This window comes from Mus musculus, chromosome 6 (assembly GCF_000001635.26).
Source record: "Mus musculus strain C57BL/6J chromosome 6, GRCm38.p6 C57BL/6J".
Taxonomy (NCBI): Eukaryota; Metazoa; Chordata; class Mammalia; order Rodentia; family Muridae; genus Mus; species Mus musculus.
The window spans coordinates 18,416,587-18,433,551 of NC_000072.6; the positions used below are offsets into that span (position 1 = coordinate 18,416,587).

A 16,965-nucleotide genomic window follows, 5' to 3' on the forward strand; every position below is an offset into this window, starting at 1 on the left:
GTTCTTTGATCTGCTTCCAGGAAACAAAGAAGGGCTTATCCCTGGTTCAACCTTCTCTCTAGCAGCTGCTGTTAGAAGTAATGGCTGATACATATGCAGCTAGAGTCAAGAGCTCCGGGGTACTGGTTAGTTCATAATGTTGTTCCACCTATAGGGTTGCAGATCCCTTTAGCTTCTTGGCTACTTTCTCTAGCTCCTCCATTGGCCTAGTCAGCCATCACTGGAAAGAGAGGCCCACTGGACACGCAAACTTTATATGCCCCAGTACAGGGGAACGCCAGGGCCAAAAAGGGGGAGTGGGTGGGTAGGGGAGTGGGGGTGGGTGGGTATGGGGGACTTTTGGTATAGCATTGGAAATGTAAATGAGCTAAATACCTAATAAAAAATGGAAAAAAAAAAAAAAAGAAGTAATGGCTGAGCAAATGTAACCACAGGAAACCCAACTAGGACGGCAAAGAAGCAAGTGCCGATGTGGGAGCTGAATTCTACATGAGCCGTCATTGAGAAATTCAACCATTTTCCAACACTCCAATTCTTCATGTAGAATGCACAGGGAGGGGTCAGAATGAGTGACCTCTGTTGCTTCAGGCTCTAAAATCGCACAATTCTCCACTGAAATCTGAGCAGTTTCATGAAGACATTTTTATACATGCTTTGTTTTGTTGATCTTCAGTCCTCTCCCCCATTTTTTTTTCCTTTTAAGCCTTCTCTATTTCTGAAGTCCCCTTCTCTCCTCTCATTCTAACTTGCTTTCTTGTTGATATGATAAAATGCCATGACAAAAAAAAAAAAAAAAAAACAACTTGGGAAGAAAGGGTTAATTTCAGCTAACAAGTTATGATACATGATGTAGGGAAGTCAGGGAAGGAATTCCAGACATGGAAGTAGGAACTGAAGCAGTGGTCATGGAGGAAAGCTACTAACTGCCTTGCTCTTCATGGCTTGAACCAAATGTTTTCTATATAAAGTCCAAGACCACTTGCCAAGGGGTGGAGGTAAGGGCTAGGTCACTACCCACAGTGGGTGGGCCCTCCTACATAAATTATTAATCAAGGTAATGCCCTACACATTTCCTACAGGCTCACAGGCCAATCAGAGGGAAGTAATTTCTTAATCAAGGTTCCCTCTTCTTAGGTGACTCTAATTCCTGTCAAGTTGATAAAACTAAACTATATTCTCATCGGGTATTTCCCCTTGGTGTTTGCTTCCCTGCTGGGTTTACTCTAGTGACTCCGAGACTCCACTGTCTCCTGTTTATTAAAAGCTCATGACATTTTCAGCTTCAGCTGTGGCTTTTGCAGGAACAAGTCCTAAATGTGCATCCCCACATTGTTTCCAGTTGAATAGCCTCTACCTACACTTGCATATAGATAACAATAAAACTCTAGGATCTGCGTAAGAGAGAGAATGGCCACGTGTTTGTTTCTGAGTCTGAGTTTATTGAGCAACACCTTCAGGTTTATACAGACTAGCTTTCTGGCCGACTGAGATCATTTTCAAGGACCTATTGTGGTTAAACTAGAGTGATTTACTACACACTGATAGTTGTGATTTATTGTTTCTGAAAACTGGCCTTAGCAAATTATTATAAATGGATAATCTGGGAAAGCTATCTTGGCCAGAATGGAAACATTGTTTTAGACAAGTGACGCAGATATATTTTACAACGCTTTTGACTAGAAAGGAAGGATGTAGAGTGAAAGAGACTAATGAAATCAGGAAATCTGGGCTTCATTCCCAACCACTATCTATTAAACCCTCTCGGGCTTAGATGTCCTAATCATAAAATAAAGAGGTCAAAATGGAAGATTAAATGCCCACTACAGAGCTAAGAGAATTTACTATTTAAACAGCTTAAGCAGACTGGGTTGTCAATCATTCTGTAAAATCTCAGATCAAAACATTGATCTTATCTTTTTGAAAAGAAGAGGATGCAGAAGAGTCCTATTCTGGGAGAAAGAGGCCATATTCCCATTACTCAACAGTGAAGGAACATTTATGGCTGTCAGGGTCTGAGGGATCAATGGAAATACCATCATTGATGATCAAAACCCTGGGACTAAGAACACCTCATATTGAAGAGACTGCAGCATTAGCATCCTTCACTGAAGGCTAGCTCCCTATGGAGGGGAGGGGGAGGAGGAGGTTCCTCCCAGAAGTAGCCAGGCAGGCAAACACCTTAGGTCAGAGACCTCTGATTTACCTCTGTTTTCTTCCTAAGGCTGGGTGTATTCATAACCCACTCCGCATATCTCACAGAGATTTTATCTATTTACTTATTTATTTAATGGTTTTGGAGATGGTTGTGATGTGAACAGCAGTCCCCCTTGTCACCAAGATTGCCAGTCTCTAAGCAACTACATGTTCAGACTTGAATGGCTTACACTTTCCATTTTGGTTTCCTAAAATATTGTATACTGTACACTATGGTATTCCATTAAAATGCTACCTACATATCAGTTCTTAGAATTTTCCTTCCCTTTGAGTTAAAGAGTAACCGGAAGGGAAATGTAAGCTAACCAGCCCCAAATAAATGGCGCTTTTCTCTTCTCTCTCTTTTTGAAAATCGAACTGTGCAGGACACAGTGTCTGTCACAGACCTAATAGTTTCCAACAGGTATTTCCATCTGGAAAGAATGAGTCTCGTGCTTCATTCCAGGATAACTCAAACCACCAGCTATCTCACTAATCAATGCTTTTTCCTTGCTCTTCCTGCAAAACAGTATCTTTCCATTCAGGTCTACTCCTTTCCCGTGCTTATTCTGTGTTCTATCCCTAGTCACTTAATTATTGTTGTGTATGTGTCTATGCATGTGTGTGTGTGTGTGTGTGTGTGTGTATGTGTGTGCAGGGGGTGCATATATGAGCATACCTGCTTGCCTGTGTGTGTACATGTGAAGGCCAGAAGCCGATTTGGGGGTATCTTCTTCTGTTACTCTCCACCCTATGTTTTGAGGCAGAATCGCACCTTGAGCATGATGCTTGTTTCAGCTGGATTGACTGACCAGCAAGTCCCACCGCTCACCCCCAGGATCTCCCTGTGTCTACACCCTCAGTACTGGAGTTGTAAGAGCGTGCTACCATGCTCAGCTCTTACGTGCGTGCTATTTATCAAAGCACAGTTCCTTGTGCTTGTGCAAAGAGCACTTTGCTCATTAACCCATCTTCTGCTTCAGCCTTGACCATTTCTGTCTGTAACTCTCCTTATTACCCTTGTTCCCACCACCTTCCACCACTTAGTCTGGTCCTCTCTGCTATCCAGGTGATCCAAATCCCAAATGGTCTAAATACTATTCTTAAATAATTTAAACTGGGAAACCATTTAATCTTATTTTTCTAAAACCTCCTCCTGGCTGTATATTCACTGGGAATTTTATACCAGGCTCCTTATTAAATGTTACTGAAGATCCCCTCCAAAGCAACAAAGACCAGCTAGCATTTTTTTATTCCTATTTTCCTGAACTTACTCGGGGCTGCTCGCCACTTGCTCCTACTTCTGTGTTTCTATTTTTATTTTTCCTTTACCTGGATTGTTCTCTCCCATAGTCTACAGGACCCCGAATAATTTCTACCTCGGTGAGAATGAACCATCTGCAAAGTGGAATCTCCCTAAAGTCCCGTTCTTTAAAACACATAACCTCCAGTTTTCCACATCACAGACTGAGCTGTTGATATGATGCCTGTCCATCATCTTGTGATCGAGTTTGTCTCCTTATTCTCCACTTGTAGCTTGAGTATGTACCGCTGGTCTAAGAGCTAAGAACACATTTTCTCTGCAGACAGTAGCATGCTTAGCTAAAGTCTTAGCTATCAGGAGTGTCGTGATCCTCCCTCTAGGCAACTAGTATGAACTAATTACACTAATATTCACCTTTCCATCCTAAGGCAGAGGAGATAAAAATATTTGATTTTACTGTTGTATGCCTTATAAATAAATATAAGATTAAAAAAATAAAATAAATAAAAGATTTTAAATAATGAAAGTTTTCTCATGTCCCTGACTGTAATTATCTTTTAGAGAGAAATGAGAGTCAGTTTGTAGCAGCAGCTCCTGGCCTTCTGCAAAGGTATTACTCCATTTCGATTTACTCAGTCTAAACACACCAGATCAAATACAAATGACTCTGCCACTCATCAAATTTACAACTGGGCAAAGGGGCCGGCTGCTCCCAGACGTACCTTGAAACCTTTGGAGGCAGCAATGTGGGCAGCAGTCCAGCCTTCTTTGTCAGCGTGGTTAATTAGGTCTGCAGGAACCACAGGCTTAGATGGACCCGTAGGGCTCTCTCCTCCATTCAAGCTGAACAAGCCTGACTTGGGCTCTTCTGAACTCAAAGAGTTTCCATGGGCTCGCACTCTATGGTACATCAGGAGCTTGAGGCTGTCCACATTACCAGTGTCCACAGCTGCGTGAATTGGCGTCCAGCCATCCTGAAAATACATTGACCAGGCGGGAAAGGTTGAGAAAAACATTAATGGTGAGAACTGTGTTATTTTGAGTCCACCTCTAAATTCTCTTGGTCACAAACCACCTCATCAGGAAATGGAGGCAGTCCACTCCTGAATATTCCTGATGAACTTAAGTTCTCTCACTTTTCTTGGTGACATTAATTCCCACAACTGTGATTCATGTTTGTTGATAAATAATCATTTTCACCTAACAGTTACCTTCTGGAGCGAGTAGGTCCTGCTTAGTCTCCTCAGTATTAATGCCTGGCCAACCAGAATTTCAATTTAGTATTAAAAAATGGAGTGAACTTTATCCTAATGAGATTTTATATGCAATGATAATGGTATTAATTAATTAGTAATGCACTGAAAAACACTGCAGCAAACCAGTGTTACTAACTGAAATGATCTGAATATTTTAATGCCAAGGATTCCAGAAGGAAAGATTCTAGGTAAAAAGGAAAAGGTAGCAACGTGGAAAAAGCAAAGCCCAAATACGTTCATTAGCTATCTATGGGCCTGTGCTCAGGAACTTCTGAGTGTGGCGGGATTCCAATCAGTGTTGGAAAATGGTTCAATTAAGATCACTGAGGCCATTTTCTAGAATGAATTGCTCTGCCCCACCCCCTTGTCCACTTGGCTGGTTTCTTGAGTCATCATAAGCTCACGGCAGTGGAGCAACCTCAATACCCTCTGAGACTGCAGTTCCCCAAGCCTATCTCCAGATAAAGGGAACCTGACCTCTGGTGGGGAGGCCCCACCTGCCTAGCAATCATGCCCAGCAAGGGAAAGGAATGAATTTAAATTTGACAAGCATGGTTCTAGGGGGAAAAAAATCCCCAGTCCCCTCTCAGACTCTCATTCTGACACACAGGTGGGTCTGCCTACAACATAGAAACTCTTGTTTGTCTTTAAAGATTTTATCAAATAATTGATTTGTGTTGGGGCTTTGGTTTTTGGTTTTTGTTTTTGTTTTTGCCTTTATATTGTTGTTTTAAGATCATTTTCATATAGAATTCCATATTGTTATACTAAATATATTTCAGTAAGCTATAAAACTTTTTGTTTTTTAATATGTGCTTTGAGAAAAGGTCTTACTATGCATCTATCCAAGAACTTGATATTGTTTTTTGCCTCCCAAGTGCTGGAATTAGAGGCATTCAGCACCACTGCACTGGTTTTTGTTTTGTTTTGTTTTGTTTTGTTTTGTTTTGTTTTGTTTTTATAGTGATGATGTAAAGACTAAGACTATTAGCCAGTAAGTAAGGCACCATCTCAATGTGTACTAAGTACTGTGAGCTTTTCCTAAGCTGACCCTTGAGGACTTTTTCTCTCCTTCTGGATTTCATGCCAGTAAAATTCAGTTGACCAAGATAAAAACCACACAGGCAGTTAGTTAACTAGAACCGGGCATGATCTGCCTTGCAGTCAGGAACAGCAGATCCCTGCTTTCTTCTGCAGGGGGATGACCCCTACTTAGGCCACAGAGAAGAAGTGCCCATTAGCTTCCTAATTTACAAATTCCTAACAGTGTTTCTAGGAAAAAAAAACAAGACCAGACAAAAACCTTTCAACATTCCACTTTCTCTTACTACCTAAGCATTAAAAGGCATAAGACATAATTACACACCCACCCCAGGTTACTTATCAATTATACAGTGTGTTGTCGTATTGTGTAAACAATCTGCTCAGCCCAACAAAGCTAGCTTCCGGGCGCTGATCTGCGTTCTCAGCAGGATGCTGTTTAACCTTCCATGTTGAACTTCTTACTCAGGTTAATGATGCAAAATTCATTTATCTTCTAGCAATAAGATAGCATTTTGTAGTGAATACATCCAAACATCCATTTCTTGGATAAAATATATAAAATAAAGAAATGTGAAACTAAACTACCCTTTTCAGATTTTCTTTTTAAAAGGAGGATCTGGGGAGATGGCCAGATCCTCTTTGGGAACTAGGCATGCAAGTGGCTTAGACATGCCTATAAGCAAAACACTCATACATGTACAATAAGAACTTTAATTTAAAAAACTAAAATTTATTAAAAACTTGACATCGAGTAAAAATAATACTGGAGATTTGTTTTGTTTTTAAGCTCTAACAATAATTTACAATGGAAAATACTCATAGCTGGCCTTGTTACCTTTGCTAATATTAATACCTAATGATTGGTTCTTGTCTGAGAAATTACATAATGGCATCAAAGAATAGTATTTGTTCAATAATAAAAACTTACACGTTCATTGTCTTCTCTAATTCTGAAATACTAAGAGCACCAAAATTCCCCTCTTTTTATGTTTAGTCTCAGAATTTGAATGACTTGCGAGGGAAAACGGACCAGAATGTTAATTAGCAAGGGAGAGACTCAGAGGTCACTTAAAGCAGGATCCTAAAGCGAAAGCACAACGGAAGAGTGGGTATCCATGCACAGTTGTCCTTCAGCATTTGTGGGAGGCTAGTTTCAAAGCTCCACCGTGCCTTCTTTACCATGGCCTGTGAATTTCTAGAGATGGTCACATCCCTCATACAAAACACCGTAGCATTTACATAGTGCCTACACGCATCCTTCCACACACTTAAGTCTCCATCCTACTTATAATGTTGTCTACAGTGCGAAAGCAATGTAGCCATATACTGCTTTCTACAGGGAACAATAACAAAGAAAAGAATCTGTACCTGTCATATGTATGCATGTATAGTAGATATATGCGAGCTATAGTATATATATATGCCTAGTTTTCAGACACAATATAAATAACATATGTCGGGGAACACTCTCCCAAAAGGGTACTTACTCTGGTTTTTATGCTCCGGTCAGTGCCAGCTTCCAGCAGGAGTTTGATACATTCCTTATTTCCATTTTTACAGGCCAAGTACAAAGGTGTCTGTCCTCCAGCAGCAGAGTGATTAATGTTGGCATTGTATGCAGTTAGTAATTCTATACATCTGTACATAGAATTATGATTAGTTACATACAGATGAGGCATCACCTGGAAAGGGCTCCCTGAGCAGGTATTAAATCCAGATAACATGCATGACCAAGCATTCATATTGACGTGTCAATTATTTCATTCAGACCTTCTGTACATTATTGGCTTGCTATCACTTTCATATGACTAAAAACTAAACTTTAGTCTCAAAATTTATGAAAACATAAAATTGTCCATTTACAAATGTTCAAACCTAGTTCAGGATCCTTCTTACCAACTTTTACAGGAGTTGTCCTTGGAACAGGTTTGATTTGTTAGGTTAAATGTTATACCGTACTTGGTATACATTACATAGTATTTGTGATTCAAAATGGTTTTTGCCTTGACAAAAAACAAACAAACAAAAAAAAAAAAACAAAAAAAAAAACAAAAAAAAAACCCCAAAAAAACACATGAGGCTGCTGAATCATTCTGTGATTTTTTTTTTTATTCACTCAAGAAAATGATTATAAATAGCATAGACAGCCGAGCACTGTGTGCTTCCTCTATAAAAAGGAGCAGGGGGCTGGGAAAAGGGCTGCCTTGAGAGAAGGATGGAAGAGGCTGTCTCTTTGGGTAGGAGCTGGCTTCTGAGGACACAGCTACACAGAAACACACTCAAGAAGAAAAGGAGGCCATGCTGCGACTGCGACTTTGTGATTAGTTCAACACAGAGATAGAATGTGGACAAAGTGAAGGATTTGCCTTTGGGGAGTTCATTTTTCTTTCAGCATTTGGCTTACATAAGTTATTACTTTTTTTTTTTTTAAGTAACACGCTGACATATCTGTGTGACGCAATCTTTAAATTTACTGATTCCTGAATTTCCACAGGGTTTTGTTTTTTTTTGTTTTTTTGTTTTTTTTTGTCCAAAGCTATCCATGCTTCTGTACTGTGACAGTGACATCCTCCAAGCACGGAGCTTACAGATGGCCTGGTAACATGAAGGTGACGGACACGGAAACCCAAGCCAGCAGGAGAGATCTGTTCAGTGGGACACAGAATATAACCAGAAGGTAACAGCAAAAAGTAGCTCTGATGTGAGTTCCCAAACTGAAGCCAGGCTGCTGAGACGCATGGCAGACACATACGAGCAATGACTCTAGACACTGAAGGCTGCCTCCGGAATACTGGAGAACACACTTAGAATTAACAGTGCTGATGTGAATTCTAAAAAGCTTTATTTTTAAGAATGGTATAGTTTGAGCTGGGGAAGTAGCTCAGCTGTTGAAGGCTAAGGCTTATAACCAAAATGTCATGGATGCTGTAATTTGTGCAAGACTATTTCTCTCTGGACAGATGGATCTGAAAGGTGGCTGCAGTATTTATTCCTCACAACCTGCCAGCTCAGCACACGCAGGACAGCAATTTGACAATATTCTATTATTAAAATGGGACTTTTAGTTTTTAAAAAGAAATCCCTGTATTTAATGACTTCGAAGCTCTTTAGAACTCATGGTTAAAGTTATGTGCATATTAATTAACAGGTTCCCTTTGTACATGAGCTACTTTCAGTTTGCAAAAGCTTTGCTTTGATTTTTCTCTTAATTGTGAATGAAGAAACAGGAGCATTTGGGACTATCAAATAACTTACCTTACTGTAGAATAACGGGATTTTAGTAAACAATATAATTCTACGTTCTACCTTTAATGTTAGCACTAACAAAAGCCTTTATAGAAAAGAGAAAGCAGACAAAGCTCTCAGCACACCTTACTTTGTTCTCCATTGCTATACTAATGTTGAGCTTTTCCAGAAGCAAGTTCATTGATGGATAGATCAGATTGTATACATCTATGTACAGATTATATACAGACTAGACATATACACACTTGCTTTAGATACAGCACTTAACTATTATTATGAGAACAAATCTAAGGTCCTTCTTTGCATTTGAACACTCAAATATGTTTGGTGGATTTCTCAATGACTATTAACCACTCATTTACATACTTAGCAGGAGTGAACTCTGTGCCAAATATTAAAAAGGGGTCCACTTCCATAGGAAAAGAAGAATGAAGAGCATCACTTACTCAAAATGTCCCTGAGCAGCTGCGACGCACAAGGGTGTGAAGCCATTTTTATCAGCAGCGTCGACTCGGGCTTCTGCATTCAGCAGCAATCGCACACAGTCTACAGGATTTTAACAGAAGGTCACTCAGTGCAATGATGAGCCAGGTTCCCTCTAAGCTGTGCAGAGAATCTAGCAGCAAAGGCTGACCTGACCGCTCTGTCCTGCTGGATGTGGCATGCCACAGACTTTCACATGGAGAGCCATCTCTTTTCCTGAAGACAGGATATCTCCACAGCCACCAAGACATGGTTTTAAAAAAATATTTCCAGTAGAGTTGTTGATGGGTTAAAAAAAGAATACCATGTACCGGAAAAATACTTTGCTAGGTTCTAGGCCTGATTTTCTTCAAAAGAATGTTTTGGGGCAGACAATCAGATCTGTTTACCAAACTGTATTTATATAGTTACATTCTTACTGAATGATTAATGCTAATCTAATCATCAAAGTACTTCTATGTGGGCCATCCTACACTTGGCTACTTGAAGATCAAGGAAAGCCCACAGAAAGCCACCTGAGACACAAACATCACTAACACAGAACTTTCATAAATAATACTGAATGATCTAAATTTAATTTCTCTACAGTGAAGAAAATTCCCCCAGTGCCTTTTGAATTCCAAAGTGCTTTACATGTACTGAGTCTCCTTAGCTCCGAGTCTATCTGATCCAAGCAGGAAATAGTCCACAGTGCACACACATAGTAGCTTAGAACATGTAGTCAAGCCATCTCTTTTTCTGTGTTACCACGTGTTTTAGTATAGTTAACTACAAGATTTGCATTTGAAAGAGTAAAAAGAATTATTAGTCTTTGCTGTCATAACATTTATAGTAAGTTTTCACTTCTCAAAAAAAAAACCAATCTAAATAACTATAAATTATTACAAGTCCACTCTTTCTAATTGGTAGAGCCTCACTGTGGCAGCCACTCAACACCTAAGCCTAAGAGCCTGGAAGACCTGCTTCTCCCACAGCAGGTATTCTTGCTACCAAGGAAATCAGGGTTACTCTGTGCTGACAAGAGTGACCTCGGATGGAGAGTTACATTTTAATGTGTGTTTAAAAATCTCTATATGGACAATACATTTTGTTGTACCTTTGTGAAAATTGATTCACCACTGGCTCTACATTTTACAGTAAGGGGCCATATAATTAGGTCCTTAAATATTCATAAGACTTTAAAACTTATTTTTAAAAAATCCCCATTCTGTTCCTCCTTAAAAAAAAAAAAAAAAGAAATCCAAGAGGACCCTTTGCTCACAGCAGTGATTTAAATCACCTTTGGTCATCCATACTTTTGCCAAGTATGTTAAGGTAAGACACTGTTGGTTTGTTTTTTTTGTTTTGTTTTGTTTTGGCTTTTTACCTGTATGTCCATTCTTAGCAGCAGAATACAAGGCAGAATGGCCATCTTCGCAGGAGTAATTTATGTCCAGTCCTTCTTCATTAAGCAGCATTGATAATAAAGTGACATTTCCCTGGGCAGCAGCTTGCTGAAGAAGGGTGGGCCTGCCAGCCAGGGGGGCAGGACCACCACTCATTAGCAAAGGGGTTAGGGAGGGTGACCAGCCTGTAGGTTAAAGTGACCCTAGTTAGTGAGCAGGAAGAAGAGACAGATACTACCATTCCTTTTTGAATCACACACACAGAGACATGAACATGTATCCCTAGAAGATTACATGGTTTCTAACACTATCAATCTGTTAATACTTTCTTAGCACAAACCCATACTGTTATTTTCAGACTTTCTATCTGGTGCTAATTAAATTAACCTTAATGAGGACATGTTATTTTTAGTTGTCAGTTTAGCACCAAAAAAAAAAAAAAAAAGAATTAAAGAAATAATTGGTTTGGTTTTAGGAAACCAAGTTGGCTATCACACTTCACAAACTTAAATTTCTATTTAGAATTTCAAATCATTTTGAATCCTAAAATTGTGTAAAGGTGACCTTAATTTCAATACTAATATGGCAATGTAAATAAAGTAGGTGTAAGATACCACCGTAACTTCAAAGAGTTTCTTTGACAATGTCTCTAAGGTAATTATTTTGTATAAACCAGGAAATGGACCTTATTCTATCAGGAGTTTGTTCTATTCCTTGAATTTCTATATCTGAGAAACAAATAATGGGTGTTAAAAGCTAACAGAAATACTATATCTATATATATATAGATATATAGATATAGATATAGATATAGATATAGATGTATTGTATGGCAGCACAGAGTTCAATAACAGTTTTGAAAACTACCATCTCTCGCCATCTTCCCAGCAGGACTAACAAACTTTTGGAATTGGCCAACAAAGCAGGGCACTCTACCATATCACTTTAACAAAGACTGTAAAGAGTTATCATGGTTAGATAGTTCTCATCAGTGTTTAGCAGCTTTAGAAGAGAATCTGTTAAGAGTGTGAAGTCGGCTGCATATAGCCTGGAAAATTTTCTGAATCCTTCCTTGATCAAAAGGCTGTAAAAACAGTAAAGTACAAATGTTTATTTAATTGGTAACTGTGCTTTTTCAGCTTAAATACAGCGAGTGAGCCCCAATACTTTCAAGCAGTACTGTATGTAACTACACATAGAGATTCTTCAAGCAGACTTTCCATGGGTACATGTAACATTCTCTTCAGCAAGATGTTATAGGTGTGCTTTCTTTTCCCTCTATCAAGGTATTAGTTACATTAACATGATGTAATAGTCAATTCTTATGGTTAATGACAAATTTTTGGCCTTAGTTCTTTCAGGATGTAGTTAAAAGTACATATAAAAGAAGCTCCTCAGAATATTGAAAATTCTTAATGAAAATTAATCAAAGAGAGGCCATTTATGCAAATAGAAATCCATGGAATATTGAAACATCAAAATTATATCTTTATAATCAATAATTTGAATCCATGGATTATTTATTGTTTTATCATAACAGGACAGCAATGACAGACAATTAAAATGTTTATAAAAATCAGTATTTCTCAAATCTTTATAATATTTCCCCATCCATATTGATTAGGTCTTCTTAGAAAAGTAGTATTTTTACTTCATACTTACAAGAAGGCTCCTCTCTGGTACATTTTACCTTTTGTATTTTCTTAAAAACAAACAAACAAAAAAAAAACAGGCCCACAAAAATTAAATCAGTACTTATTAGAAATGGATGATAGACAGAAAATTATAAACACCAAGGTAGGACACCTTGACTGTAAAGCAAACACAAGCAAGAGGGAAGCATTACACTACTGTCCCCAGCAGAACAGGGAGGGGGTCTGCTTTCATGCTATCAACACACACACACACACACACACGCAAGCATACACACACACACACATACATACACACACACACACACACGCACGCACACATGCACGCATGCACACACGCACGCAAACATGTACACATGCATACACACACACACACACACACACACACACACACATGCATGCACACACGCACGCAAACATGTACACATGCATACACACACACTCTGTCATCTCTCCTTTACATCTCATTCAAGGAATGTTGGTTCTTGATATTCTTCCATGAATACCAATGTGTACATAATAAAGTTTGCTCTTTTTTTTTTTTTTTTTAAATCACAGTTGTAGGCTTTGGGGAAAACAATACAAATATTGTCTTATATTAAAATATTGTTTTATATAGAAATATTCAATCATGTATATAATCTTCTGGAAGACCCCACTAATGGGAAAGGTAAAAGGCTTTATTCAAAAATGTTCTTAATCGTTAGGTCATGAAATGTCATTTTCCCAGTCAGACTCAAAGGAAGCAGTATCAGTTTCCTTGGAGGACTGAAAAAATGACTTTTAAATTTTCATAAAAGAACATGTTTTGTAACTATTGTGAACTTTAAGCTCTTACATTTTAAACGAATGCTATATTTTTACTATAATTTCCAATGTTCTCCCGGCACAATTTATTTTAATAAATCCTGTTACAAATATGGGGAAAATAAAAGAAAGATGTCAGCACGACACTAGTATTCATCTGAAATTCTCAATCATAAGAGAAATGATGATCTGTGATTAACTGCATTAGTTAAGGACAGAATAAACCTGAATCCACACAGCTACTCTACAGATGTTAGATAGTCATTCAGCTACGCAGCATTGGAGGCAGACATTAGTCATGGTGAGGATTTGCATAGCAGGCCACGAAACAGTGGGGACATGCAATGGCATAGGGAGAGGAGCTGAGAACAGCTTCTGGCACCAGCTTCAGAGGGTGGAGAGGGTTAAGGGCACAGCCCAGACCATTCTGATTTTGCGATTTAGCATTCAAGCCAATCATACATGAGTATACTTTAGAAAATATATTTCAGAAAGGAAAAAAGAGTCTGAACTAAATGAAATGAAATTTATAACATAGATAATAGTAACAAGAAAAACAACCACAAAAAGGAAGGAAGGAAGGAAGGAAGGAAGGAAGGAAGGAAGGAAGGAAAGAAAGAAAAGAGAAAAGAGAAAAGAGAAAAGAGGAAAGAGAAAAGAGGAAAGAGGAAAGAGGAAAGAGGAAAGAGGAAAGAGGAAAGAGAAAAGAGAAAAGAGAAAAGAAAAGAAAAGAAGAGAAAAGAAAAGAAGAGAAAAGAAAAGAAAAGAAAAGAAAGGAAAGAGAAAAAGAAAGAAGAATATATAAGGGTTTGGGGACTCAGTTGCCTGGAGTGAATCCTGCTTTAACCTTCTTCACGTTATTTTAAAAGTTCATGATATGCTATGAAGTTGCCTCTAGTTAGTGTACTTTCCAATGCAACCCAGCTTTCCTCTGGGATTTCACCTCCCTGTTATAGACAGAAGGTGGCAGGTACACAAGGCATCTCAAGAGAAAACTGTTGAGATCCAGGGCGAGGAGGGGTACACAGTCCCCACCATAAGGAGAAGTCAGAGCATCCTTCAGTTGGAAAATAGTCTTAACTTGGGGTTCGAGAGTTTAAGGTGTGGATGGCAAAGCTAATATCTTAGAAATAATTTCTCCCCAGGATTACAAGTACAAAAGGAGAGAAATGAACTAATTTTGCCGATTGAAACTCAGCGAAATGTTTGCTCACGCGATCAAAGAAATGGAACCAATCTCTGGGAGGCATCTGGCAGGTACACTCTTTCCTCCTTGGCTTTGCTCCTACCATCTACCATGGAGCCAGTGGGAAGGTAATGACCTCCTATGGGCTTATGGCCTGACGAGGAACAAGCTCACACAGGTACAGCCAGGTTAAGGAGCAGGATATAGGGACTCTGGTGCTTCCTAGCTGAAATAGTTGCCTTGGCAAAAACTGCAGTGTAGCTCAGTAGTGGAGCACTCATCTAGCCTGTACGAAGTATAAATAAAGACAATATCCAATAAAAAAGAAAAATATAAGGCTCTGGATTTGATCCCCAGTACCACCAAAATAATCTTTTAAAAAAAGAACTGGAGCAAACTAAATGCAGTGCAGGTAAAACACTATCTAATTTGGGAAGCTTAGGATGGTCTACACCTGCAACTGGGCTCTGTAATTATACAAGCTTGCTGCAGTCTAACGTTTGTGCCCTTAGAGCACATAAGGAGGTGCCTACTAAACACCTGCTAAGGGACTAAGACCTCTGGTGCCACCCTTTACCCTGAAGACGCACACTTTATAATCAGTCAGACAGAAGCCTGCCATTCTACAGAAGGGCATCCTACACTTCTGGGAACACTATAACACAACTAGAAAATTGAAAAACAAGGGACTGACTTTACATATCTTCAGTGGCTACTGTTTCATCAAAAATCTCTTATTCACTTCTTGGCACCTCAGATATAAGTAAAGGTGGTTTTTGGTTTTTGTTTTTGTTTTTTTCCTTTTTTTCTTTTCTTTTTTTTTTTTTTTTCTTTTTTAGAGTCCTGGCTTCTTTAGTCCAGAATTCTACTGAACACAAAACAGTTGTTTGGGCAAATATTTAACTGATTAGGAGTTAGTCATCTTTTAAAACTTAACTTCTCCGAAGTCGCACATGCTTATTTCAAAGTTTCTCTGTTGATTACTAGAGGGTGTGTGCAACTGGACTTGGAATCACAGTGCCTACTGAGGCAGCAGCTGGCAGAGCCTCAAGGTATCAAAAAACAGATGGCTTTGAACTTAAAAACAAAACCAGCTGACAGCATTCATTTGCCCTGAGAAGAGTTGCCTACACACAGTCTATCAGAGCACTGTCATGGCTCCAAATGACTCTGGAGTCAGTGCTTTCCAGCAGTCTACAGGTCTTTAGTTCTGGATGGGACCAAATGTCTCTCTTCTTAGGGTAGGTTCAACTAATGGGAAAGCCGACATAATTCTGAGCAATACCAAGACATATCAAACTTAATACAACCATTTTAGAGAGAAATCTAGGGAACCTCAAATGCCTATAACATGACAAAATGCCAGTAAGATCAATTCTAAAGCAAGCTCTCAAATGTGCTATAAGCAGGACTACCAGTCAGGTGGGGATTAGTCATGCTGCAGAAAGTTCAATGCCATGCCTTGATAAGTTATGGTCTCTGAGCCTCCCTCCAGCCACCCTCCCTCTGAGCACTATAAACTCTGACCTAAGGAAGAGGATACTTGCTCATGATGAAAAGGATCATGAAAAACAATGGAGCCTCATCTCTACCACCGATCTATTAACTCTAAAGTGCATGCTATTTCTGATTCTCAGTTTTGCCCTCGAGAATAAAAACAACTTCCCCTAAAGCTGAATTTCCATGGAATCTGCTTGGAATTAGAAGCATGCAGACTGGCAATCTGAAGCACTTAGCTCCTTCACTGGTGGCCGGCTTCAGTCTGTGCTCCATGCTTTAAGTTTTAAAGGTGACCCTACTGATATTTCCCTTTCGTGTTTAAATTTCTGCTCTTTAGAGCCAGTAGGATCTGCCAATCCCTAATGTCTGACGAGAGTAGCACAGATTGCTCCAGAGTGCCAACAGAGCTCTGACCCTAATCATGAATCAACTTTAGCCATGATAATGAAAAAGCAATTCTTTCATAACTATATACAGCCACGACAACATCTAGTCCTTTGTGGGACTCCCAGACTGAGCAACCTCACAATGCACTCATGCAATGGGAACTTTAATGTCCCATGTGGTGTAGAAACCATCTGGGCTCAAGTGTTGGAAGACAATACCTTCTCCAAAGAGGTACATGCCATTCCAACTAAACTAAGCTTGTAACTGAGATTTATAAATATTCAGGGCGAGAAAGGGACATTCATACCAAACTGAAAGGAATCTTCAGAATCTATTAATTACAGAATAAACCCCATCAACCTGCTAATCTAGAGTTATACAAACAGTGACTTGGTAGGATTTTTCTTAAGCCACCCTAAAAGGACCAAACTGAAAGCCCACTGAGGATGATCCATTAATAGTGAGGTCTTGCGAGATAAATATTTAATAGGAAGGGATACTCTTTCCTCCCCTGGAAATGTTTCAGTCTCTCTTAAATTAATGGTCTCCATGGACTTCAACC

The 16,965-nt window shown here is 39.1% G+C and overlaps 1 protein-coding gene across 4 annotated transcripts in view; it reads right to left on the minus strand.

The window, feature by feature from the left end:
- Cttnbp2 (cortactin binding protein 2) overlaps positions 1 to 16,965 on the minus strand; it is a 148,747-nt gene that overhangs the window by 50,116 nt on the left and 81,666 nt on the right. For 3 of the 4 annotated variants that reach the window (NR_149735.1, NM_080285.2, XM_011241065.3), the window contains exons 5-8: positions 10,853 to 11,056; positions 9,450 to 9,549; positions 7,245 to 7,395; positions 4,180 to 4,431 (exon numbers count right to left, since the gene is read on the minus strand). Coding sequence is in view for 3 of the 4 variants with exons in the window: in NM_080285.2 (NP_525024.1) it covers positions 4,180 to 4,431; positions 7,245 to 7,395; positions 9,450 to 9,549; positions 10,853 to 11,056 (707 nt within the window). In the remaining variant the exon portion in view is untranslated. Of the gene's footprint in view, positions 1 to 4,179; positions 4,432 to 7,244; positions 7,396 to 9,449; positions 9,550 to 10,852; positions 11,057 to 12,533; positions 12,574 to 16,965 lie in introns of all 4 variants that reach the window. The other variant, XM_006505104.3, reaches the window with a different exon arrangement.